The following is a 25,786-nucleotide window of genomic DNA, read 5'->3' on the forward strand; positions in this document are numbered from 1 at the left end:
GAGCTGACATCAGATGACCTAATGTCTGTGCTTCTCTTTCTCTCTCTCTGCTTGAGTAAGCTATAAACAGAGCTGAGACAATTTATACCAATAAAATGGAAATGTTATCATCATTATCTGAAGTATGCGCTTCCATGATCTACCAAATAAGGACATCAAAGTGACATTAGCAAGACACTCCCTTTGGAATTAAAAAGTTTAGTTCCGTTCCTGCATATTTACAGAACCAAGTAATTCACTGCTTGTATTTCGGAAGTTTCTTGCAACCAGGAAAAGAATTGCTGGTAATTTCCCAGTAGCACTATTTTTTGCTCTCCCCCCAATACACCCTGCAAGCTACCAAAGCTGTGCCTATAAACCTGCAAGATCAGAAACGTGAAAAAAAATATCCCAATGTCTGCAAAGTAGCACTATAGCCAAGTCTTTCCCAATCCACTGAGATACAACAGACTATGTCAGAAAGAGTTACTAGGTTCCCTCTTTCACCCTAAGCCTTTCTTATAACATACTGGGCTGCCCTGTGGGAGGAACTGAGTTCTGACCAGACCTTAACATTTCCCCTATTGCTCTTTGAGTAGAAGAAAATGGAATCGTCATGAGGGTCATCCTTGGACCACACAGAGACAGGTGCCCCTGCTCTCAGGTGGCAAGGACTGTAAGTCCCTTTCTGTATGGGGACTTGATGTGGCATCTGGTGACAGGAGCTCTGCTCTAGTGGATTTTGCTACCCAAAGAATTTCTCAGCGAATACAATGATGTTTATGTAACATTTTGTGTAGATGTTTCTAATCTCTATATTTGAGTATTACAGATGCAGATGTGTTTTTCAGTACTCTGCATATTTTTAAAACAATTTTCAACCTATTATAGAGGGAGCAGTTTCTCTTTTTTTTATGGGGGGAATAACAGTACCCATGCACAGAAGGCATTATTAAAGACCAAAATATTAATATTCTTTTAAAAAAGCATAGGTCATCTCAGGATGCTTTTAATAAACCTACTTGGTCCACAAGGAGTTAATTCTCTCCTGGATTTACCCGTTATCAGGAAGATTGTCTTAAGAAAGTTCCTGGTCTGACACTCTTTTGCTGTCCCCTCCCTTCTTTGTTCTCTTCTTTCTCCGATTACAGTTCCAAAAACAACACCCAACCCCCTGAGGTCAATGGTTAATATTCCCGAGTGTTTATATAGTCGCCAGCAGCAGAACTCAGGCCTTTCAGCACTGGGCTAGCTCCAGCACCATGGCTGGCTTCTTGCAGATGACCCTAGCCTTCAGGAAATACCTGATCATAGTGTTTGTACCCCTTTTGTTTCTTCCTCTTCCTCTGGCTGTTCCTACCAAGGTAAGCACTTTTTAAATTGAATTTGAGAACCAAATCTCCAAATCTCTCCTTAAAGTTGTTCCTTTGAATTGACAGAGCTGAAGAGAACATACAGATTCTTTCTCAGAGGCATTTACTTCATTTATTGCTTGAGGATCTTTTTTTTTTTCTGAGCAGACCCCTTTGACTACCGATAGTAGGGGAATATAAAAGCAATAGGACATAGATGGATGAACAGAGACATCTGTGATTGCGTATCCTAGAAGAATGCTTGGTGACATGCCATTTTATAACTTTTGCTTTGCATCTAACTGATTTAGCAAAGATATTTCTATGCTGAAAGCTCGTATGTGTGAACCTAAGTTACAGTGTAAGGCTCAATTTTAATCCCCCTTCTGATTTTCTAAAAGTATCCAGTCCACATCTTGATTTAATTTTTTCCTTGCTGTCATTGCCAGATAGAAGAGGCATTTTTCTTGGTCAGGTGGACAAAGCATTCTGATACATAAGGATAAATAATATGTATTTCACTCTTCTTTTAGCGTATTTCTGTAAGAATCTTTCCAAACAATGATTTAAAATTTAAAATGTCGAGTTTTGGAAGACACCTAGCTTAGGATTCCTTCAGAAAAAGTTAACTACAAAAACCTGTAGTAGTGGGGCAGGTATCTCTGAGACATTGATCATTTAAATACAGCACTGTGAGCAGGCAGACTGCCAGTGTTCTGCTTCTTCTTCACTTTGGCTTATTTCTCCCACTCCCAATCTCTTCATGCAGACATCTAATCTCTGGTCTTCAGGTCTCTTATTAGAGTCCCAGCACCATTAAATAGCTAGTCCCAATCTACCTCTCCTGTCACTGCTCTTTGGATGTCAAGTCCTAGCTCTTCCCTCTGGTCTCTGCCTGCCTGCTTGTCTCCTGATCCCTGCTGACTCCCAGTTTCTAGTCTCCTTTGCCAAGCTTCATTCTTCGCTCCACTAGCTCTTCCTTGTCTTTTTGTGCAGCCTGTCCCAAAGTTCTTTCTTCCTCACAGCTCTTTTTCTGAGTGTTATCAGAGACTTTGGAGCTATGACCAGAGGACTGTAAGCAAGAATGATAGAGTGGCACTGGCTTGAGGTGAAATGTGGTAACTGATCAGGCGTGTCCTCCTATTCCCTTGCTATGCAAATAAAATAGCTTAAACTATCACTGAAAAGCTTACTAAGAAGAAAAACAGAAAAAGTACTTTTTTGCTAGTTAACTTTCCATAGGCAAAAGAGTTACTGAAGTTAAAAGAGATCTGGATCAGAAAAGTTCTAAGTAGCCAGAAAGAGAGAGAATTTTTTTTTTTTTTTCCTTCCCCTGAGGCCACGAGTTCAAACTTACTTGCTAGAGTCATTGTTACCATACAGTAAGCAGTAAGTCCTTGGTATTGCTTGTGAAATGATTTGGCAGTCTTGGTTCAGTTCCTCTTTGAAAATGACTCTCTCTGGTTTCTATGTATTCAGCTACAACACAAAAATTTAAAATGCCCTGGACTTTTCCCTTTGCAATCTGTAAGAAGATTTCTTGTGTTAGAATTGTGCATCGTGGTACTGCTAAGCAGGAAAAGCAGGTACCTCAGCATGCAGAGTTGCAAGTGTACAACTTACAGGATGGAATTTCACATTTTTCTGTTCTGTTGAGCTAATAACCTGTCCCATAATGACATAGCACTGGACACTAAACTATTACAAATAGAGCAGACAATGCTAAAGATTTTGTCTAAAGACAGAGGAATGTCCTTACAGGACAACTGACTTTGTGAAAAGCCTTATTTCAGCTTTTACGGAGAGCCTGTTCACAGCAGGCTGGAAGAGAATAGCACCGTGCCTATGATATGTGTTCCAAAGCCCTGCTAGGGTCTCTCAAAAGGCACCCACTGGCATCTCTTAATAACAAAATGGGAGAAAAAGGATCATCAAAATGGAAAATGGCTTTCACTGCTTGATGGGATGTGTAATTAAGGTTGTTACTGCTCTCATTCAAAAATAAGGCTCAAAAAGGCATCTTTTCACCTCTTCATGAATCTCTATCAGCTTTACTTCTCCAGCCCTGCTGCTTTGGTAATTTACCACCTAGATTGCTATCTTCTTCTTTCCTCCAGACTAATCAGCTCCCCTGTTCATCCTTTCCCTTCACCAGCTCTGTAACTTCCATGCCATGTTCAGAAGCATGTTCTAAAGCATCACAAGTTTGAACCTGCCAGCCATTTTTCCATCTCCTTGGTTTAAAATCTCTGTAATCTAGCCATTACAATTTCCATCACTTCATTGCTTCCTCAAGAAGAATACATTTTCATTCATACTGTCCAGTATATTTTAGTGGACATCCTTGATCCAAGACCACACAACCACTTTTTTCTTCCTTTTGATTTTCTGGTGCCCATTATTGTGCTAGTTCCAAAATGAGGAAGACACTGTAGCCTTCAATGTTACTTTTCCTTGCTTTCTTCAGCCCAGACATATGAAAATCTGCTGTGACATGTTATTTTGAATATTTTTAGTGTATAGGGACTGAGTTAAATATTTCTACATAAAATTTGGAGTGGTTGTCCAAAGCAGAACTAAATTAATGTTTTCTCAGAAAAAGAGTAACATGAAATAGGGGATCATACCCTCTTCAAAGAAACAAGACAAAGTCAGTGGAAGCTGAACCTGATCTGCGACCAGTTTGTCAGTGAGCCTTACAAAGTCTGTACTAAGCTAAAAATCCAATGAAAAATAGATAGAAGTACTTACAGTACAAGCAATCCAGGCTGTTGAAATTAGTTGGGGTTCACCTGGGCCATGTCCTGAAGCATAAAGGTGGAGAAACCTTGACTGGATCAGTAACTATTTCTGCAACTCAAAGACAGAAATATATAAAAAGAAAATACCATCACCAGCAAAATCAAGAAGTCTTTGCAGGGACTGCCAATCCCTTATCATGAAGGGTTCAAAGTAATCAATTTGTTTCTTTTCCTAAGTTTCTTTTTTTTTCCCCATTGGAGGCCCTCATCTTTTCCTCACAGTTCTGACAAGGTTGTTGAAGAGTTTGTCATTTGATTAGGATCTGCATAGGTAGGAGGGTAGACGGGAGAGAAAGATAGAAAATAACCTTTTCTCAAATCCTTTTATCAGGCAATGAATATAATTATGGGCTGTTGCCTTCTCAAAGTCTAAGTGAGATGTACAGTCTGTTCTGATTGCATGTACTCTTCTTCTGTCAGGAGGCCCGATGTGGTTATGTTATCATAGTGATGGCACTGTTTTGGTGCACAGAAGCCTTGCCGTTGGCTGTCACAGCTCTCTTTCCTGTCTTGCTGTTCCCACTAATGAATATCATGGATTCAACAACAGTAAGAGATCTTACTCTATCCATATTTGCCTATGTATTTATTGGTCTGCTTCTCTTATGCTGGGATTATTTCCAGGGTGATTTCTAGAGTGTGGTGCAAAGAAAAGAAAATTGTACTATTGTTGCACAGGGAATCAGCTGTCCTCCCCATGGAACAGAACTTGCATGAGCCTAGAGTGAACTCCGGGTGGGGCTGGTAATCTGAAATCAAAGCAAATTCACTGTTTAGATGCAAACCATAGTTACTGTGTGCTAATGTCTTTGGGACAAGACCGTCCCTCAGAAAGTGCCTTCTCTCTAAACATTGACTTCTTGTCACTATTTTCTCTGCCTTGTTCCATATTACAGGTCTGCCGGGAGTACTTGAAGGACACCAATATGCTTTTTATTGGGGGACTGCTGATGGCCATTGCGATTGAGAATTGGCACCTACACAAGCGTGTTGCTCTGCGCGTCTTGCTTATCACTGGTGTCAGACCAGCCCTGTGAGTAACAGTTGTGAAAACACTGTGGAATCAAGGACTTTATGGTATTAGTTCCTATCTCAGAGTTGCCTGTAGTCTCCTATGTAAATCTGTAAATCATATCCTACAAATGGTTTTCTACAGTCCAAGTGAGTTAGTGCCTGAGCAAACCTTGCAAATGGGGATCCTTTGATGTGTTACAGACCTGGTGCCTCTTTTTCGAATTCCAAATGGCTTTAGGTGGAGAAATAGCAACAAGAGAGTCAATGCTGAAAAGACAAGGGTGCTGCTAGGCTTGGCCAGAAGCACAGCTTTAGACAATCAGGAAAGAATACAGTTGAAACACAGAAAACATATACTCTCTAACTGTTATACTGATTGCAAAGAGAAGAGAAAATATGGGGATGCTTATTTTGAAAGTTTACCAGACTAGAACTTTAAGCTATGCAGAGGCTACGCGGCCCTATTTAATTTGTCTCAGATCTTAAGAAGATGGAATACTGAAGGAAATTACAAAGCAATAGAATAAAAATGCATACAAGATAAAACCCTTTTCATCTAATATATAATCTACATCTCATCTAAAGAATAATTTTGAGACAAATAACAGAGTTAATACTGAAACAAGGATTAGAATTTTATATGAGTAAGAAGAGAATCTTAAATAATAGAGGTGGAATAAAATGACAAAAAAAAGAGATCATCTTCCTTATGGCTTAAACTGATTGCCATTTGGGATCAAATTCAGCTTGCAATTCCTCTTCAAAATATATTATAATACATTAACATGTTATTGAGATGGTATGTCTTCCTCGGAAGCATGCAGAATAAGCAGGATACTGACTAGATAAACTGTTTGCTCCAAGATACTAGTTTCCGCTTTACTAGTCATAAGAATGTAAAAGCACAATTGGCTGAAACTGCAAAAAGAAAAATTTATGTTAAATCTTACCCATGTCATTCACAAAGCAGACTAGGGTAAGAAGAAGTGCTACGTGTGAATTGCTAAGCATTTTCCAAACCCAGCATTTGTAACCAAAGCTTTGTAACAAAAAAAAAGGGCATTGCAGCACTGAGTTCTGAACCGACTTTTTCAAACCTTTTCATTTCAGACTCCTCATGGGTTTCATGATTGTGACCGCCTTCCTGTCGATGTGGATCAGCAATACCGCCACCACTGCCATGATGGTGCCAATAGCACAAGCAGTGTTGGAACAGTTGCACAAGTCAGAAATGGAGTCTAGCACAGCTAGCCAAGCATCTGAAAACATCAACGAAGCCTTTGAACTGCAGGAAAAGTCAACTAAACCAGATAGCTCCAAAGAAACAGAGGAAAAAGGTGAGTGGGTTATGGGTGTCTTTGCGGTAATGGAGGATGACCTGATGCCTTCTTCACTGTCAAAGTTACTAGTAAATTCAAAAAGAAAAATGTGCCTAAAGCATCCTGACTGTATCAGACAGCATTTATGAGGCTCTTCCATGAACCAGACAAAAGCACAGTAAGATCTACTGACTTGGATGAAGTGAGAAATAGATTGAAAATATGAAACAATGATAACTAACCAATAAAACAACAAAATGTATAAATTCTCTATTAGCTGAAGCCTTTACATTTGGCTTGATATTTCCCTATATATTTATGTTAGTTCAATTATTATCTACTGTGTAGCTTATCAGATAATAGGGAATTCCCAAGTGAAAATTTCTGGCCTACTTCATGCCAGAAGCTTAGGGATTAAAATGATCTTTCTAATCCCAAAATACACAATCATTGAACAATCTCTCTTTATCAGCTGTCTTGCCCTCTTCCCACCTTTGAGACAACTCAATTGTTTCTGATTGTAAATCTCAGCACCAGCAGTCAGGTGCTGGTACAGAATGAGTTACCTTCAGTCCAACTCCTCTGACTCTGTTGTGCCTCCCTGAATTCTTGCCTCTCTGCCCTCCGTGTGCAGTTCAGACATTGCCCTAGTTCACCGAAAAGGGTCAGCAGTATGTTCGGACTTTATCACACATTTCAACTTTTCTTCTGAAAAACCACTCAGCATCAGGACAACCACTGAAAGTGGACAGAAGATAAAAGAATTAATAATGCCAGCCTTAAAATGAGGAAATTTGGCTCCTTCAGCTGTTAGTCCATTGTGTCCTAAGCTTGAAATACTGAATTACACAGGCACAAGATCTTTTCCTATCCAATCTAGCTTCTGTAACTCTTTTGTTCCTGTCTTGGGACCTAGGTAGTAGTCATGTCCTGACAGTCGAGGAAGACAGAAAGAGAAATGAAAATCTGCGAGAGGAGAAACACAAGAAATTCTGCAAGGGAATGTCTCTCTGTATTTGTTACTCCGCCAGTATTGGAGGGATTGCAACTCTGACTGGGACAACACCAAATCTGGTACTGCAAGGACAAGTTGATGAGTAAGTCTGGTTGAATTTGGGATTTCATACCCACTAAACTGCATCATTCTGCTACAGCTGACTTCCAGCCAACACAGAGAAGGAAAATATCAATTTGGTAACTTTGTCAGGAAGTTAGTTTCTCTTCCTTAGTGGGCCTCACGGTACCTCCTCTTTTCTGAATCATTAATTACAGAAGAGAGTGCAGAATTTTGGACGCTAACAGCCATCTACATTTTACAGGCTCTTTCCTAACAATGGCAATATCATCAACTTTGCCTCTTGGTTCTCCTTTGCCTTCCCCACCATGATTGTGTTACTGGTTTTGGCGTGGATTTGGCTGCAGATACTGTACTTGGGCTTTAAGTAAGTACCCTCTACACACTGTAATACAGCTGACAGGCCTGTTAGCAAGTACTCACTACATGTTGTAATGCAAGTGATATTTTCATTGATAAGCCTAGGCTTGAAAGTCAGACAGCAGGTGACAAAGTCCTCACATAAAAGAGACCAGCAGAACAGCATACTAAGTATCTGTTAAAATACTGCAACTTTTTCTCTGAAGAACCTGATCAAATCCCAGCTAAATATACTCTGTAGATGAAAATATGAAGTTATAACTGCATATAACCTGTTCTGCAGCATTGCTTTCATGTCCTGAAAGATTGTTGTGCTTCAAACCAGGAAACTGATCTGTACATACAGCTGGTCAATACCTTTGTGACGAGAGTTGCTACATGCTTAAGGGAATTAGTGTCATGCCAGTTCCCAAGGCTAATCACCCCATACAAGCGGCTTGCGTTACCTACCTGTTTAACACTTAGCCTACCACTTTTGTATTAGGCCCAACCTCCTTTCTTTTAAATGGAAAGAATTCTGTAATGCCCGCAATGGTACTTTTGTCTTCAAATTCCTCTTTTAAAATTCTCCTTTTCTGTAATTTTAAAAAGCTTGGCAACTGTTTACTTCCTGGTGATCATATAGCCTTCTCAATCACACTAACATTGTCATTATTTCCCCATGTGTCCAGATAGCATGCCTGTTTATATTTAGATCATGAGCTTTCAGAGATGATGAGCTTTCAGGGATAGGAAGCTTCTTTCTGATCGTCTTGGCAGTACACAGTACAATGACGTTACTATCAACACCTATGGCTGCTGATGCTATGACAATAATATATATATAATTTCTATATGCATATATAAATATATATATCTAAAAGACACTATGACCGAGTATAAAATTTGGATTCTTAACTCCGAGGATATCTGGCAAATGTCTCTGATATTTCTTGTCCATTTTTTTCTAGTTTTCAGAAGAATTTCGGTTGTGCTGCAAATGCCTCTGCAAAGGCTAAGGCGAAACAGGCCTATGACATTATCAAGGAAGAGAGCAAGAAATTGGGCTCAATGAAATTTGCAGAGATAGCAGTTTTGATCCTCTTCATACTACTGGTACTGCTCTGGTTTACAAGAGACCCTGGTTTCATACCAGGTTGGGCAACAGTTCTTTTCAACAAAAATGATACAAGGTATCATCACTTCTCCTCCTCACTTTGAATAAAAATTAAGTAGGCTAGATTTTATAAAAATGAAAACAGGGCTAGACTAAATATCTGACTGATCTATTGCAGCTATGTCACTGATGCTACAGTTGCCATCTTCATTTCAATTTTGTTGTTCATCATCCCTTCTGGCATTTCTAACAACGACAGAGACAAACACCAAACAGGTAAGATGACTGAAGGCATCAAAAATCAACTGTCAGAATAGGTACATGGGAAGTTCTACATTTTAGATTTACAAAGGAAATTTCAAACATTAAACAAGATTTCAAACTGCTCTTCCTGCATAGCTACAGCTGTATGCTTTAGGCTAGGCAAGTCATACATCCCATATAAGTTCTCTGTTTCTTGTAATTTAACTAAGTAGGAAACTCTTATCTCAGCAGTGTTCCAGACACTAGTATTATACATATGTAAAAGCTTCTGAAGCTGGAGCCTTCAAGAGACAATACATGACTTAACAGAAACACATACAGTTCTGCAGATACGTTGCCATACTTTTAACTCACTCTTACCTGTGTTCTACTATGCCTCTTGGAGCAGCTACAAATCATTCATTAGTATTTTTGCAAGCCGAGTTTTAAAATCTTTGTTGATGAGGGTCTCATCATTTGCTTTAGGAGACAATTCCACAGTCTCCTTGATCTTGCTGACAGAAGTGTTTCCTGATGTTCAGACTAAACTCACCTCCCACCAAGAAGTCCTCCTTTCTTTGGAGAATGTAACATGGCTTACAAAATCTTTTTGGATTTTAGGCAGCAAGTCAAAGATCCGAGCACCTCCAGCTCTCTTGAACTGGAAAGTAGTTCACCAGAAAATGCCATGGAACATTGTGCTTCTGCTGGGAGGTGGCTTTGCCTTAGCCAAAGGCAGTGAGGTAACATTCTTCTGCTTACCTGGTATTTGTGTCCTCCTGGGTGTTTTCCATCTTGTTTTTCAAGCGTGCTCTCCCAGAACGCAAGAGGGCATGCTGGTAGCACCAAACGTGCATTTCCTCAGCTAGTGGCAGTAGGACAGACTTCACCATCCGTAGGAGGAGTCCTGTGATTAGAACAAATCTTTACTGTTGCCTATGCAACTGGGATGGTACTACCAATCAAGGCAGCATGATCAACTGTGTTTCTAGAAAAGTGAGTGCTTAAGAAACTACCCCAACACATTAAAGGTCCTATTAAATAAAAGTTAAATCGATGTGGCAAGCACAAGGAGATAATGTGCCCTGGATGGGTCTCCAAATTATTTCAAACAAACTACTTATGGAAATATGATTTAAATTAAACTACTAGAAGACAAATGTAGAGCTAGCTAGAGAACTTTGAGGAGAAGTTAAAAACGTCTGGCTGTCAGACTGAAGGATGTACTGATGTACTTCTGTAGGCATCTGCCAGGAGTCCAGTGCTACAAATTATTTTTCAGTAATAACTTAGATGATGGACCAGACAATACATTTATTAAATCTATAGACAATAAGCAAATTAGAAAAGGCTTCAAGTGCCTGGAAGTACTGGTTTAGAATTCAAAGATCTGTAAAATTGTTTCTAGAAAACAAGGATGCAACTCAATATGGGAAATAGGAAGAAATAACCAAGTATCACAAATACAAGATGTGGAAATGACTGGATAAGTTTTAAAGCTGCTCATGCACCTTATTCTAGTCAATATTTTTATATTGCTACTGAGAAAAAAGCAAACAACTGGAAACATAGGTAGCACCATCATACATAAAACATGTAAATTATAATCCTTCCACTCAGGACTGGTAAGTCCTGAGCTACAGCACTGTATTCAGTTTGGGGTATCAGTCTTCAACAACATGTGGGCTATATGAAGAAAGTTTAGAGGAAGGTAGTAAGAATGATTGGATCTCTGGGAAACATGTTTGGAAAAGGAAAGATTCAAAAAATTATGCTAATTCATTCTAGAATAAGTCATCAAATACATAAAAGCTGCTGCAGAAAGAAAGATGGTATACTTTTTTATATTCTGGTGGTGCTAAAGGGCTTAAATTGCAGCAAAGGAGATTTAGGTTAAGCACTAGGAAAATGTTCCAACTGTAAAGATAGTTAAGAACTTGAAAAAATTATCTGGGGAGATTTTGGAAACTTCATTGCTAGAGATTTTTAACAAGTTTGAAAAACATCTATCAGTAACAATATAGGTAGAGCCAATCCTGCCCTAGAACAGGGAATTAGACTAGTGCTTTCAAGACAGATTCCAACCCTCCTGTGAGAAAGCACTTTTCAAGGTCAGAAGAGACAGGCTGAAGTAACCAAGATATGAAATACGGAGGACATGAAGAATGGTGGTTGCAAAACCAGTGAGAAAGCTAGGCTATAATGCATGAAGCAGCAAGACAGGCACAGTTAGGATATGTTCTCTTAAGAACAGCTGAATAATAATGATGCCTAAACTACAGCCCAGAATAATAGGGGAGATGTTGGTATTTTCTAGTGACTGAGAAGGATGAAAGGTATGAAAAGCTTCAGACAGTTGATCAAGATCTCAGACAGTGTGATGAAATTACATTAAATTGCTAGAATATCTGCTAAGATATATGAAAAATATTGGTCATGTACAACTAATGGCCTGAACAGAGAAATAATTATTTGCTGTCAATAACGTACTGTAAATGTAGTATCTTCTTCTTTTAGATACTTTGGAAGGGAAAGTGCATTTATTTTTATTTAACCTACCGAATTATCATGTCTATGAGCATTGCCTCTTACATGTTTTTCTATAGAAAGCAGTTTGTATGGGAACTCCTATAAGAAGGGAAGGTAGAATCGGTATGAGAAATGTAATTGGACTGTGGTGGGGCTATTTCTTCTCCAGCCTACTATCTTGACAGACCTCTTTCCCCTGTTACAGGAATCTGGTCTGTCTTCATGGTTAGGTAGCAAACTGACTCCTCTGCAGCACATCCCTCATCCAGCTATTGCTCTCCTGTTGTGTCTCCTTATTGCCACTTTTACTGAGTGCACCAGCAATGTAGCCACTACTACCCTCTTTCTCCCTATTCTGGCTTCAATGGTAAGTTCCAGCATTTCAAAATACTCTTATGAGAACAGCTTTCAACTCTTCTGCAAGCATACACCTGCCTAATTATAAAAACTAACTGGCTGACATAGCCAAGCACTGGTTCATGTAGCCGATCAGGAATACAGGACTTAAAATATACATATAAATATGTGCATGCATATATATTCACACACACTGTGCTCGGTTCATCCTTTCTAAAATCATTGCTGGTGAAAAGTAAAGGGATTAAATTCATTGGCATATTAGACTTTGCCTTCTGGCCTAAACAACCTCATGAGGTCACTGCCAGCTGTACTTGTTTTTTCCTATTTGTTCTGCATAGAGACAGCAACAGCAGCAGCATTTGCTTCTCTGCAACATTCCATTACTGTATTTCACTCCGACCACTAGCCTTCCAGAAGTCTCTGAAGATGATAGCATTAGTCAAGCTCTATGACCTAATTCAGACTTTTGCATTTCCACAGGAGATTCCTGTTGCTGGAGTAGACATAGTTCTGCAGCATGAAAAGCTGGTTCCAGATAGAAACTGGAATAAGCTCCACCAAAATCTTTTTGCATAGGCCACAGACTCCAGCTAACCCCTAAACTGATCCACTCGTCTTCAGAGCTTGGGCTACCCTGTTTCCTCTGATAATTTAATTTTGTTCTTAACCAGTTTGAAGCCACTCTACATTTCTGCCTGGTTTTAGAGTTGAATACAAGCATTATTACTAATTTATACTGCAGCAGTGATCAGATTCCACCATCAGGAACACAAAGCACTGACCACAAAATCAATTCTTGCATTTGCTGCATAAAGACATTGGCTAGAGTTTCTAAAGCAGAACCAAAATATGAGTGGCTGCAGTGTTTGTGAAAGAATGAGGTTTCTGACATGGATAAATTAAGTCTTCCACCAGAAGATTTCTATGCATTTTTGTATATCGAAACCATCATCTTTGCTCTCCCTTCTTGCATAGGCTGAAGCGATCTGCCTCAATCCACTCTATGTCATGCTGCCCTGTACACTTTCTGCATCATTGGCATTCATGCTCCCAGTGGCCACTCCTCCTAACGCCATTGTCTTCTCATATGGACAACTCAAGGTTATAGATATGGTGAGCAAAAGCGCATTCTTTTCAGAATTTTCATCACTAGTTTTGATCTTCCCTTTTTCTAATATTGGTTCTTCTTGGAAGAGTTCTAGAAAACTCACTGTACTCAGCTTATGTCAAATGGAAAGAAGAACATACATGTGTGAATTAATAACGGGTCACGCTGACTCTGATATATATTCAGAGCCTTATAAAGAAGCTATTGAGCTTTTAAAGAACAGCCAAGGCCTCTTGAAGATGTTCCAACAAGAGCTTGCTGTCAATGAGAAATGGCAATGTCTAACTGTTCGAAAAGCCCAAATGTAGATCGTAGGGATGTCATAGTTCTGTCATCTGGATAGTCCTTCTGCAGGGACTAGGAAAAGCCTAGCACATCTCACTAGGCTGCCCTGATGCCTCTTCTCACTATGTTAAGGAAAGACGGACAAGGATGCCATGTCTCTTGATAACTTTTCTAATTTATAATTGATCCAAGAAGAAATCCGAAATAACATTAGAGACAGATGCCAGGTCAGAAGAGAAGGTCCTACATAAGTGAATTAAAAGGATTTCAGGACTTCTAGTTTAAGAGTTTTATTTTTCCCCTAATACAAATTATATTTGTGAAGAAAACCAGCTTAAATGTAATTTGATGGAGTTCTGATGGAGTTGTAAAAAAAGGCCAAAGAGAAAATCTAACCGTACAAACAATCCTAATAAGCAAGGAAGGAAAAGAGTATGCAGTTCAACTAATAACCCTTCTCTTTTGTAATTCTAGGCCAAAGCTGGGTTTGTACTCAACATCCTGGGAGTTCTGACCATAACTCTAGCCATCAACACCTGGGCTTCATCTTTGTTCCAACTGCAAACTTTCCCATCTTGGGCAAATAAGACAGGTACATGCCCATAATATGGAGAGGCAAGGGAACCAACAACTGTTTCTGTTAGAACTGCAGTGAGAGCAAGACTATAACCCACACAAGTTTTGCCGAGGCAGTGGTTACAGGCCTGTTCTGTGGAAAAGGACAAGCCACCTACAAGGAAAATCATTCAGTTGATAACAGCAATAAAATTGCCTAACAGTGCTGTTCAGTAGGCAATTTTGTTACCCCAGCAGTAAGACGAGGTAACCTTTGGCTTTTCAACTGTTCCAGGTATCTTTAGTTTTTCTGTCTCTGCAGGGGTAGATTTGCCCTGAGTGCTAGCTACATTGCTTTTCAAGCTCCACCTGTAAAGTCTGAAATCTGCAGTGAGAAAGAAGAGAGGTGTGTATATAAAAGGAAGGAGAGAGACTCTACATTCCTGATTTCATGCATATATCTGTGTATTGTCACAACTAATATGACTATTCACCTGTATATGAGTATACAGGCCTCTGTGTATATGTTCAAAATGTACATGATTGTTATATACCCCACGGGCATTCTCAGGAAGGCATGTGTTGTATGATTGCAGACAAATCACATACTGTCAGCCCATTCTATTACTTTGAAACATATTTATTTGCAGTCCATTTGTTGTGAATGTAAAAGACCATTTTTTTCTTACAACATCTGTCCCATTGTTATTTATGTAAGACTACAGCCTGCAAGGTCGTGATAAGAATAGCAATATTCTCTTGAGAAGGGGAGAATCCCTGTGTCCTAAAATATATATGATTGAATTAAAGATTTTTTTTTTTATGTACCCCCGTGTTATGGAGATTTTTCCTGTTATATATCACTGCTTCTACTTCTGTCTTCCATGTATCAACTGCTTGCCTGTGTGCTTACTTAAAGTATCTTGAAATAATCAGAAAAGTTAGCATATTGATTTTCTCTTATCGTTAAAGTAATGATTACTTTATTACTAAGAGTCCAATCTTGGAATCTCAAAACCAAGATCTTCCTTTTCAAAAGCCCCTAATACCGTTAAATATTTAATCCCTATTCTGCTGGAACTGACTTTCAGTAGCACATAGACTCCTAATGACCAAACTGACAAAGATACTGGAATATCCAAAGATGCTTTGCCAAATTAAGCACTTAGTACCATAAATGAGGTTGGGTTCAGACAGATCAGTTATGCAATATGTGCCCCTGAACTTTGCGCTAAATTCTTTGTTCAGTTGTTGTCTGCCTAAGTTTTGCACGAAGTCTGTTGCACTTCTGAAATCCTACTTGAACCATACTGGTGCAATGAGAGTGAATGTGAGTGAATTTCACTCTAAAATAGTATGCATGCTCTTGAAAATCTTTTTTCTTTCTTTCTCTGTCCTAATTATTAGGAGACAAGGACAATGTGCAGTGTACATTTGATTTATAAAATGTTAGAATTCACTGACCTGCAGTAGTTTCTTTCCAGGTCCAACTGTCAAGAAAATTGTGGTATCTGCTGATCACTGATTCCCTTTGCCCTGATAGCTTCATTGGCCTGACAAGCACAGTTGCTCTGGAAAATCACTGTCTCAGAAAGAACAGCCTGGTATTAACCCTTCAGTGGCTTTGAAAGATAGTGTTTTGATCTGATGTGTGATAGGGATCCAATAGAATATCCACAGCACAAGAAGGAAGGACATTTATTCTCTTTTGCTAATGAGGTCCTGGGTAATTGATTTCAATCACATAATGACTTGCTCAGGTCACTGCTAAACCACCCATCTTCTTTCCATTTGCATTTACCTCTATCAAATAACATCCAAATCTGTCTAAATATTTTCATTACACTGCTCACCCCGTGTCTGAGTACCTAACAAAATGACAAACCCAAGCAGATGATTTGCTGCAAACCTCTCCCTTCTTTGCTCTTTGTCTACAGCATCAGGGCAGTGTGCATAGCTTTTGTTTGCTTTTTGTTTTCTTTGAAATACTTGCACGTAGTTTACATGTCCCTCTAAATTACTGCTTAGCTAAGCAGGAAATGTTGAATTCTTATAACATTTCCCATCAGCCTCTCCTTCCAGCCCTTTAAAACTGTGTTATGATTCTTTGAAGTCTTTTCTATTAGTCTACATTATTCAGAGGCTGTGGTGTGCATAAGTACATGCAGGAGCACAGGTGCAATCTTTATGGCAATCTCAAGAAGAAAGAAGAGAGACATCAAGTAGCACAGAGTGTCATGGGGCCAATGCAATAATGCTGGGTGTTCCATGTTCATTAGCATGTATGAGTATATAGAGACTTCCCAGAAAATGGCTGCAGTGAAAGTTACTCAAGGGTTATACAAATGCCCAGCTTCCAGAAGAATACGGGTGAAAAGCTGTAATCTGTAGACAGAGAAGAGAAGCTAACAATAATACCAGGACATAAAGAGAACGGAAAATTTCATTAATAGTTTCCACCTTGAAGTGATGGTAGTAGCAAGTACGCACTGGGCAGTTTATTGCCTTGGGTGTGTCTCAGCGCAGGACGAGTTGAGGTACAGCTAAATATAGTGTGCTTGTGCAAAAACCAGTAACACTATTAAAAACGTTCATAATTTTCTAAGCAAAGCAGGTAGAAAGTGTTTCTAAGCCCCATTATTACACAGATCACCTTTGAAGGGTGGTTCCCCATTATGTTTCCAGATATTGCCCTCAAGGAGTGGCTCTATTTCCCATTGTGTGATCAAATTTCACAATCTTCTGTGAAACTGCCAGCTCAGCACCTGTTGTAGTTAGGTGTGATTTCCAATGCAGCTCTTCATTTCAGAGTTGACACTAAGTTTGTTTTACATAAGAGTTGTAAGTGATAAATTTGTTAATGAGAAGGGGATGTCTGCCTTCTTGCCTGTCTTGTCTAAAAAGCGAGTGCTCTACAAAACCACAAAACACAGGTTTCCCACAGTATATGCCAGTGAGTAAGTGGGTGACTCGCAGTCACCTCCTCCATTTTCCCTGGAGTTATGGTGCTGTCTTGCCTTGCCTTGCCCAGACACACGCGCATACACACGCACATACACAAGTTCTACAGGCACATACATGTATGTACACCTAAGAGAATATGACGGACTTACCCTGGTAAACATACACATTTCTACAACACATGACCACACCAGAAAACCAGATGAATTTTAAGCAGGCTATTACGGCAATGAAAATAGCTTACATTGAGAAAGGCACCTCATCATAAACATCTTGACAGAAATTTGTAAAGTGGCATGTAAGTGATGCAAGGGTCACTTCGTCAAGCACTGAAATCATAAACAGACTTAACAGAACACATGACAATTTTAAAGCCAAAGAAGGATAGCGCCATGTCTTTCTAATCCTCAAGTTGGTTTGGAGAAACCAAAAATTTGCTGTCAGTCACTTGAAAGGTATTAAAATGAACTTTAAGGAAGCCTTGTTGTATAGCACTGAAACCTTGGAATATATCTAGATCCTACAATTTAATTCCTAAGCTTTCATTAAAAAAACAAAACCAAAAACAAAACCTGCTTTGAAGGAAGCTTTATCATATAATGGCCATAAAATAATTCTCAAAAAGATGAAAAATATTTTCAGAAAACAAAATACAAACCAACAGAAACATGAAGGTCCTGTGTTTTATCCAACAGTCATCAGCATGTATGTAAATATGGACCTTTCTCCAGAAGCAGTAAGAGCAGTTCCACTCTTGTCCTTGGAGGTAATTCCTCCCTCAGATAACTATGGCATGTTGGCAGTAGTGTGCACCTTAGTGCAAAACTCCAACTCTTTCCATTTGGCATATTTGTTCTAAGAATTTCTTCTTTGCTCTCAATTAGCATGTTGGTTTTAGGGTTTGCAAAGGCAGAAACAGAGTTTAAAATTTCTGCAATGATGAATGACTAAATAAAGAACAGAAAATAGAAACACAAGGACTTAGGAAATATGTAACTTTAAATCATCAAGGAATTTCACAACCCTCAATTTTTTTCCAACACGGAACCAATAAAACTATTTACAACTTGATTCACTGAACTTTATGATTTGAGTTAGTAATGACCAAGGTGCCAAAGTCTGGAAATGAAGTGGTTTGAATGTACTAATCACCTGGTGTCCAAAATAACAACTGTTTAATAGGACTTAATCACTACTGTCAATGCTATGCATTTTCTCCTATTAAAGAAACATTTAATATTATTTATCCTTTAATCATACTAACAGACGTCAAGTTGCTATTCAGGATGTGCAGATTGCCTTGCAATGTGCCATCTACTGGCTGCAGACACTCCACCAGGGCATGCCCAAGGTTCCTAAATCCAGGCCAAGCACCTAGTCTGGTGTTGATCTTCCTTGGAAAACACCCTTAAATCGCTAGGGGGAAAGTAATGGAACAAGAGGAATACTTTTCAAAGGCAGTGCATGACAGCATAGCTGCAAAATTAATAAAATTGATTCAAATTGTCAGAAAAGGAAAAAAACAAAGCATAAACTAACTTGAAAATAGAGAAGGAACAGAACGGTTAATTCAAGGGTTCAACCCTTATATATTGTTATGCATGATTTAGATGCAACTGCTTCAAGGCTCAGACCTTGTATGCCTGTGTAAGGCATCTATCTTGATAAAGCATTAGTTGTGACTACTTTTAGATGGCACTGTACTTGAAATATTAACGTTAAGTATGATCAACTAAAACATCAGAACTTAACACTGCTTCAAGTTTATACTATTCAGCCGACTTAAGATTAGTATTAAGGTGTTCTTGCCAACCTAACAGCATTACAGGAATTTCCTCATTTCCCTTGATCCCTGTCCAGTCTACGAGAAGCAGAGCAATTTCAAGTTTTCCCAATACCTGCCACTGGGACCTAGGGCCTTCCACTCTTTGGAAGGGAACGGAAAGCCCTAGGACACCAAATTTCATTAATTCTTCTGATTATAGAACTTCTCATTTCTTTCTATAAAACAAAAGGAAAAGTGGTCAGAATTGTCCGTGAAACTAATGTCCATATTAATATGGAATTGCACAATGTCAGAAAAGCAAGTTGTGTGCAAAAGCAGAAGGGGAATACAGTCTCAGTACAGTTAGCTGTTATGGTACCAGTTTTCCTGGTTGCCTATCAAGGGGATCTTAGACAGTGAGTAGTGGTTATTCTGGGGCAGTTGTAGTGACTGCAAAGGGAAAGTCACATTTTCCTTTTTGCTGTAGGACTATCCTGATGAGACTTGCCAGAAAATTCAAAAGGATCCTCTTTATTTTTAAGATGTCTGTCACCCGAAGGGAGTTTGAATTTTCCTCCTTATTCTTACCTCTGGCAATATCATTCCTGCTACATGAAACATGCAATCATAAATCATTTGTCTGCATTGCAGATAACACAGTTGTACAATGCAAGCTTCCTCACACCTGTGCTTTTTCTTTTCTCCTTAGACCTAAGCAAGTGGTGTTGTGGTATCAAGAGCTACAACCGGTACTGAAGAAATAGTAGCCTCAGAAGATACTACCTAGCCAATCTGAAATAATCTTTGTAATTCCTTTAGTGTTACATCTTTATCATCCAGGCTACACAGAAAGTAGTAACATCATCAGAATTTGTTCAGATGACTTTTAGAGACTTGCAAGCTTAGGGATGAAGACAGAACAGTTTTTCCTCTAATTAGTGGTGAAAGCCAATGACCACAGCTAGCGCTACAGTCCTTCTGGATAGTCACAACAGAAAGATCAGTGAATGGCACAGAAAAAACAAACTCTACTTTCATGCTCATACATTATCTCTTAATTTAAGATGCTCTGACATTTGATAGAAAGCATGGTGTATGGACAAGACAAAAAAAAAAATTCTGAAATATATTCAGAAAAGACTGAAGTGTAGCTGCCAGAGGGGCAGGTTCTGTCTGCAATCCTGGCTCCAGAAACAGAAGTCTTTCTCCCCAGTGTGCACAGGGTGTGTGGAAGTGCAGGAGTTCATACTGTATGTTTCTATATTTTGGCAGAGGTACTCTAAGAAAAAAACCATGCAGCTTATTAGCCTAGAAGAAAAATCTTTGGTCTGTTTACACTGTAACCACACACCTGTATCTCAGAAATATGAGACAATTGATGGGGAAAGGGGAGGGGACTGACATCTTTAGTTTCCTCTGCACCAGGTGCAGTCAAGTATGTAATATCTTTCTAGCCACTATTTTGAATCAGTGCCACTTTTGGCCTACTGTACCTGCTGAACAGCCCCTGCAGGGAATGACTCCAAAACATGCCCATGCTCTCTGCTCCAGCAAGATCAGTTTTTACCTGGAGCCCTGGCGGGTGCATACGTAAGTCAGCCAAATCCTGAAACCATTCTAGCACAGCTGCAGTTCCTCCAAGTCACAGAAAGACAAAAACACTAAATCTTGTACTAAACCATTGTATCAATTCATTTTCCTTACAGGACACACCACTTTATTTCCTGTTGCTGCCAGTTTACGTTCCATTTTTACAGGACATAAATGTGGCATTAAGGAAACTCATTGTCTTGTCAAAATGCAGCCCTATCACAAAACATCCAGGTAGGGGACAGAGACAGAGCTGGACAAGAAGACTGTCCCGTCTCCTTAGTTCCTCAAAGTAAAGTATAATACAGTAAAATCCAGTTGGATTAACTGTAACAAATCTAAGTGTCTGGTTGTCCTGAATATGATTGTTTGATATTCCTGGGCAAATAAGGAAGAAGCAAAGAGGGTTATATATAAAAAGAATAAATTGATTTTATTTTTTTTACAAGAACATCTTTCTTTGTATCATGAGAATAACAGACAAACATGCTTCATGTTTGTTGAGATAGTAACCGCATGACTAAGAACAAAGCAGCTGCTATTGCAATAGCAATTACTTGAGACCAACATACCGCTGGCCATGAAAATAGCAAATTTATTTCCTAGCTCTATTCCTTTTGAATTAATTTCTTCTCTTCAGTAATAGTGTGATGTGAAATCATTCAGTATTTACTGGAGCAGAATAAGTAACGTGAAACTGTTTGAGAAAGTATGTTTTGCCACACAATACATGACAAAGCAAAAGGCATGACATGCTTTATCAACTGTTCTGTACAGATAGAGGAGGGTGGAACTGGACTGTGCTGTTCAAAAGGGATGGTATTGCATTAGCCCATACCAAAATGCACACACGGTATTTCTATCATTTTTTTTTCCCTTGTATCTGACTACATGCAACCCTACAAACCAGACAAAGCAAAGTCTCTATGTTTAGGAACTTAGAACTGCAATGGGAAAGAATATTTAGCATTCTTAGCTGCTGATTAACGTGAACTCGAGTTAGTTTATAAATATGATGAGTCTTTAATTTACACAACAAGTAGAGTAATAAAGATTAGAGGAAAGAGCTTGAGAGGGAGGGAGAGATACCTTCGTATCTAACTTAGGCTGCTAACACACTCTAATTACAATTGGTCTCACAACAAAATCTTTCAAGAATCAGTATGTTTCAGCTTAAGATTTAAAAACAGCCAGGTGCCATATACACTATGTTAGCACAAAGAATTATCAAACACATACTACAGCAGAATGCCTGTTTTTTCTTTAAATCTTACTCAGGTTATTTTCTGTCATGAAAGAAGTACCTGCAACTTTGGCAGTTGTAAAAATATCATGCATGGCACCACCTGCTAGACTAATAACAATAATTAGAAATGTAATAAACTGTTCATTGGCAAGGTAACAAATTGTCTTATCCTTTGAAAGTCACACTGGCCTGAGGCAATTCCTCACAGACATTCGCCACTGATGTCACAAGAGCCTGAGTGAAAAGCATACTGTGCAAAAAAACAAGAGAGAAAAAAAATTAAAATAAAAAAACCACACTGGCAAAGAGACATTCAAACAATGTAGAGTAGCTGCAGTGTATTCTCATTTTACTGAGCAAACCATTAAAACTAAGGACTTACAAAGAGTTGACAGTGAAGGTGAACAAATCCTGTTGCTTCCTATGAAACCTTACAGACTGGAGCATTTGGAAAATCACATGAACTCATAATACTTGCTTGAGAAGATGAAACATTTTTAACTGAATTTAGAATGAAAACTTCATTTGCAATTACTTCTTTATATGCTCCTTAATTCTTTTCATCTTTTGTACAATGATCTTTCATAAAATAATTTGCACTGAATACTCTTTACAGTGGGTTACTCTGACTCTTTTATCTCATACATTTCATTTTAAACCTGGCAATCTGAGATCAATATTTCGTTCTCACTGAAGTTCCTCTAAGTGCTAAAGCGATCTCAATTTGTCTGCCAGATAGGAATTAATGGCCTGTTCAGGATTTTTACCTCCCATTATAACTTTCCATTCGAACAGACCACACAATTTCACATTACTTGTTTTCTAAGAGAGTGTTTAATATCATCCTCAGCAATGAAAATGTGGTTTCATATTTTCATGACCTTATAGTGTTTATGCCCCTCTTCCACGCAATATGTTTTATCTCTACAGATCCATTTTCAGTTTCTGAAATGTAAAAGCCACCCAGAAATCTGTGAACATAAAATATTTGCTTCAGTCCATGCCCTTTCTCATCCACCTTCTAGAATATATGCAGGCATTCAAGAGAACACAGCTACCGGTTCCATGCTTACAGTGAACTGAAGAGAAGAAAATCAAGCCATAAACGCTGCATAAGCACTTCTTTCTGAGGCTTCTGATGATTTCACAGTCCCAGTAAGTCATCTAGGAGGGGCCCATGCCAGGCAGCAGCCTGCTTTTGTTCTTTGCTTTGTACTAAGAAGGGAGGGACATTGCTGAGGTACAACACTTTGAGTATTTATATGATTCATTCCTTCTTTCATTGAATCATTTTCTAGTTTCTAAGATAATACCTCTGGGATGATTTCAACTGCTGTTTGCGGAAGCACAAGGTTTTATGTTTTCCACTACTGTGTGTGAAGATAAAGATGAAGGAAGGATTGCCCAAGCAAGACGTGAAAAGGTTTTGGACAGGATGGGGGAAACCTCTCTTGCACAGTTCTGATTACTGACCTAATGGCTCTAAAGTCTTGCATACAGGAGCTAGGAAGGCCAGCTCAGAACCCTACCTGACTACCAGCCAGGTATAGCTCCATACCCTTCCTGCTGAACGTGCTGTGTAACTCCCCAAATCCAAGCAATGTCCTAGACTGTGTCAAATAATTCATCCCAGGCTGTGTTTGCATGATAATTGGTTAGGAAAACCCAAGTATGGTAGTCCTTTTGAATGTCCCAGGTAAACTCTTCTCACTTTTTCTTTCTGTTTCAAATCAATACAATAATAGCTGGCAGAATTTGAGATAACACCTTGATGATATTAAGCACCTGTCGGCTTTGCCTATAGATACTGCAGATATAACTATGTTCTCTTAATGAGCTCATAAGAAACTCACGTTTCAAGAACTAAATTTGAGTTGTATTCCCAAAACAGTTTTTCTGCAATACAAGTCTACTAATCCTGTTTATACATCTGTATTTCTCACATTAATATTATCGGTGCATTTTGGGAAGCTTAGGACAAATGTCCCCCCAAAGTCTATGGAAGAGGAGAAACGCTAAAAGGGTGTGCATGTATTGGCACTAGCTGCTTATGGAGCACTGTAGTTAGGAACATGTAAGCACACTCCAAGAAAGGAAGAAGACAGACCAGTTGTACTGGTTATTAGACATGGTTAAGGGGCTAAAAAAAAAAAAAAACAACACCAAACCAACACACACACACTTCTACCAAGCCAGTTATAAGAAGATAATCATGTGCTAGCCTAAGCCTCTGGCAGGAGTAAAACACTGTTAGCTGTCTTCTAGTTAGCTAAATATTAATCATCCTGTTTAGAACCAATCATGTCACTAACTGGTTAGAAACTTGGTTAAAGGTTGTGGTACAGAGAAGGTGTACTGTTTTATCTCTAGCTTCAGTATTCCTAGACTTCTACAGAAAATATGTTGAGCAAGGCAAATACAAAAGCAATATTTCAGTTGTGAGCAAATTCGTAAGTTTTTTGAAAGGGATACAGCAGTTTCTGCAAGCGGGGAAGTACAGCAGGTTCTGAGCACACTCCACTGTTCTGAGTGCTACACGAGAGATCCTCAAACAATTCAAAACAGATTCTCTTCAGCTGCTGTAAAGGAATGGTGCAAGAATAGAATCGGTTTCATCTTGGGTTGCAGAGTAAGTACAGTAAATTGCTAACATGCTCCATCTGTACCACAAAGCAACATCGCATGTCATTCACAAACAAATGTTGTTTCTAAGCTCTGTCACAGCTCCAGAAAGGATGCTGCGTGTTCATGATAGAATGTCAGCAAGGAGGAACAGACCAGAAAATAGCCTGAGAACTAAAAGATGCACACTATTTGGGGTAGGTGTGGGTTATTCAACACCTTTGAAATCATCTTGCAGCTTAAAATAAATGGAAAATAAAAAGAGCAGGCAGCAAGCCTTAGAAGCAATAATATGAAGTAATGTATGAGTGATCATTTCATTGCTTATGCCTTAGCGCTAAGTGGCCAAACCTGCATAACTTATTCAGAATCCTGAATGTGACAGGATTGGGTTTGGAAGACTCATACAGTTCAAAGGCCTCGCTTGTAGCTCCGCATGTTCTTGAAACTCCCACAGTCCCTCAGGGCCTTAAAACCAGAATGCAATAGCATTCTTCTTTGAATCTTACGTGGTCTGACCTTTAGAAAGTTCTATTTAGATAGAGGAGTTAGAGGTGACTAAACAGAGGACCAGCCAACTGTTCTTTTCACTCCAATATCAGTACCAAAGTTTCCAGTGTCATTGTCAGGTGGCTTAATGAAACACTGCTAGGAGTCAGTCATTTGTCTTCTGACATTGGCCACACTCTTCTACATTCTTGACTTTGACAGAGAATGCATTCATCAAATTACTGTGCTCTGGAAACTGACGTAAAGTAGACTTTCTCCTTATTATTGTCATGTCACCAAAACTTCCCCAATAGCCTCGCTCTGCACAACTCTGTGATGTTAGAAAAAGCCTGGCAGCCAAAAATGAAGAAGCCATAAGACCAAACAAACAAAGACAGCCTGCCAACCTACCACTTATCCAGCAGCTTCAGGCTAGGAAAGCTTTCTCTCTTTCTGTTAACCTTGTAACAAAAAAAGGGAAGAAAATCACAAGAGACTCTTTCTGAAGTGCAATGTCAATAAAAAAGGGAAAGTTGACAGAATGTTGCCAACTCTTCACAAATTACATTCTGTGAGAAGAGAAGAAAGTTTATGATACACTACAGGACATTTTAACCTGATTCTGAAGTCTGAAACTTTACATATATACAGCAATCAGCTCCAAGGAGGAATGAGCATTCCTTCCTGAGGACAGGAAAAAGATCCAGCTGCTGTGGCACAATACAGGGTCCTGAACATGTCATATGATACTGAATAGTTATAAGGAACAAATAACTAAGCACAAGACAAAATAAACCTGTGAGCAGAACAAGAGATTATTACCCCATTAGCCCAATATCTCTGTCTTAAATTAATTATCTCACTTCTGTATTGAAAGTTGCATACTAATAGCAGTCATGTCAAAAAAGCAAAACAAAACATATTGCTAGATGACACAATGACTATAACACGTGTCTAGATCACCTACCTGAATTTCACCTAGAGCAGAAAGGCACAGAGTCAAGTCTAACACCACGTCTTGAGCTCATCCTCATTTC

General features: G+C 39.0%; 1 protein-coding gene and 1 long non-coding RNA gene across 3 annotated transcripts in view; one reads left to right on the top strand and one right to left on the bottom strand.

The window, feature by feature from the left end:
- Positions 1-1,232: 1,232 nt before the first annotated feature.
- SLC13A2 (solute carrier family 13 member 2) lies at positions 1,233-14,937 on the top strand. Of its 2 annotated transcripts, XM_030028817.2 has the most exons (12): positions 1,233-1,343; positions 4,553-4,681; positions 5,029-5,165; positions 6,257-6,483; positions 7,382-7,562; positions 7,785-7,907; positions 8,851-9,072; positions 9,175-9,272; positions 9,861-9,982; positions 11,974-12,135; positions 13,104-13,241; positions 13,996-14,937. In XM_030028817.2, exons 1-12 carry the CDS (start codon positions 1,242-1,244, stop codon positions 14,125-14,127), a joined length of 1,773 nt encoding a protein of 590 aa, XP_029884677.1. In that variant the 5' UTR covers positions 1,233-1,241; the 3' UTR covers positions 14,128-14,937. The 2 variants fall into 2 exon arrangements, with proteins under 2 accessions (XP_029884677.1, XP_029884679.1); XM_030028819.1 differs by lacking the exon at positions 11,974-12,135.
- Positions 4,082-25,786, bottom strand: part of LOC115347433 — a 63,276-nt gene continuing 41,571 nt past the window's right edge. Inside the window, exons 4-7 of the long non-coding RNA XR_005933309.1 lie at positions 10,002-10,146; positions 7,032-7,203; positions 6,244-6,405; positions 4,082-4,881 (exon numbers count right to left, since the gene is read on the bottom strand). This is a non-coding gene — a long non-coding RNA (uncharacterized LOC115347433). The remainder of the gene's footprint in view (positions 4,882-6,243; positions 6,406-7,031; positions 7,204-10,001; positions 10,147-25,786) is intronic.

The sequence above is a fragment of the Aquila chrysaetos genome, chromosome 10, assembly GCF_900496995.4.
Source record: "Aquila chrysaetos chrysaetos chromosome 10, bAquChr1.4, whole genome shotgun sequence".
In the NCBI taxonomy this organism is placed as follows: domain Eukaryota; kingdom Metazoa; phylum Chordata; class Aves; order Accipitriformes; family Accipitridae; genus Aquila; species Aquila chrysaetos.

What these genes read in the sequence shown, in the direction of transcription:
- SLC13A2 (XM_030028817.2), top strand. Translation starts at nt 1,242, where the DNA reads ATGGCTGGCTTCTTGCAGATGACCCTAGCCTTCAGGAAATACCTGATC. An exon ending in ATATCATGGATTCAACAACA is followed by an intron (nt 4,682 to 5,028) that starts GTAAGAGATCTT and finishes TCCATATTACAG; the next exon opens with GTCTGCCGGGAGTACTTGAA. An exon ending in CCTTAGCCAAAGGCAGTGAG is followed by an intron (nt 9,983 to 11,973) that starts GTAACATTCTTC and finishes CCCCTGTTACAG; the next exon opens with GAATCTGGTCTGTCTTCATG.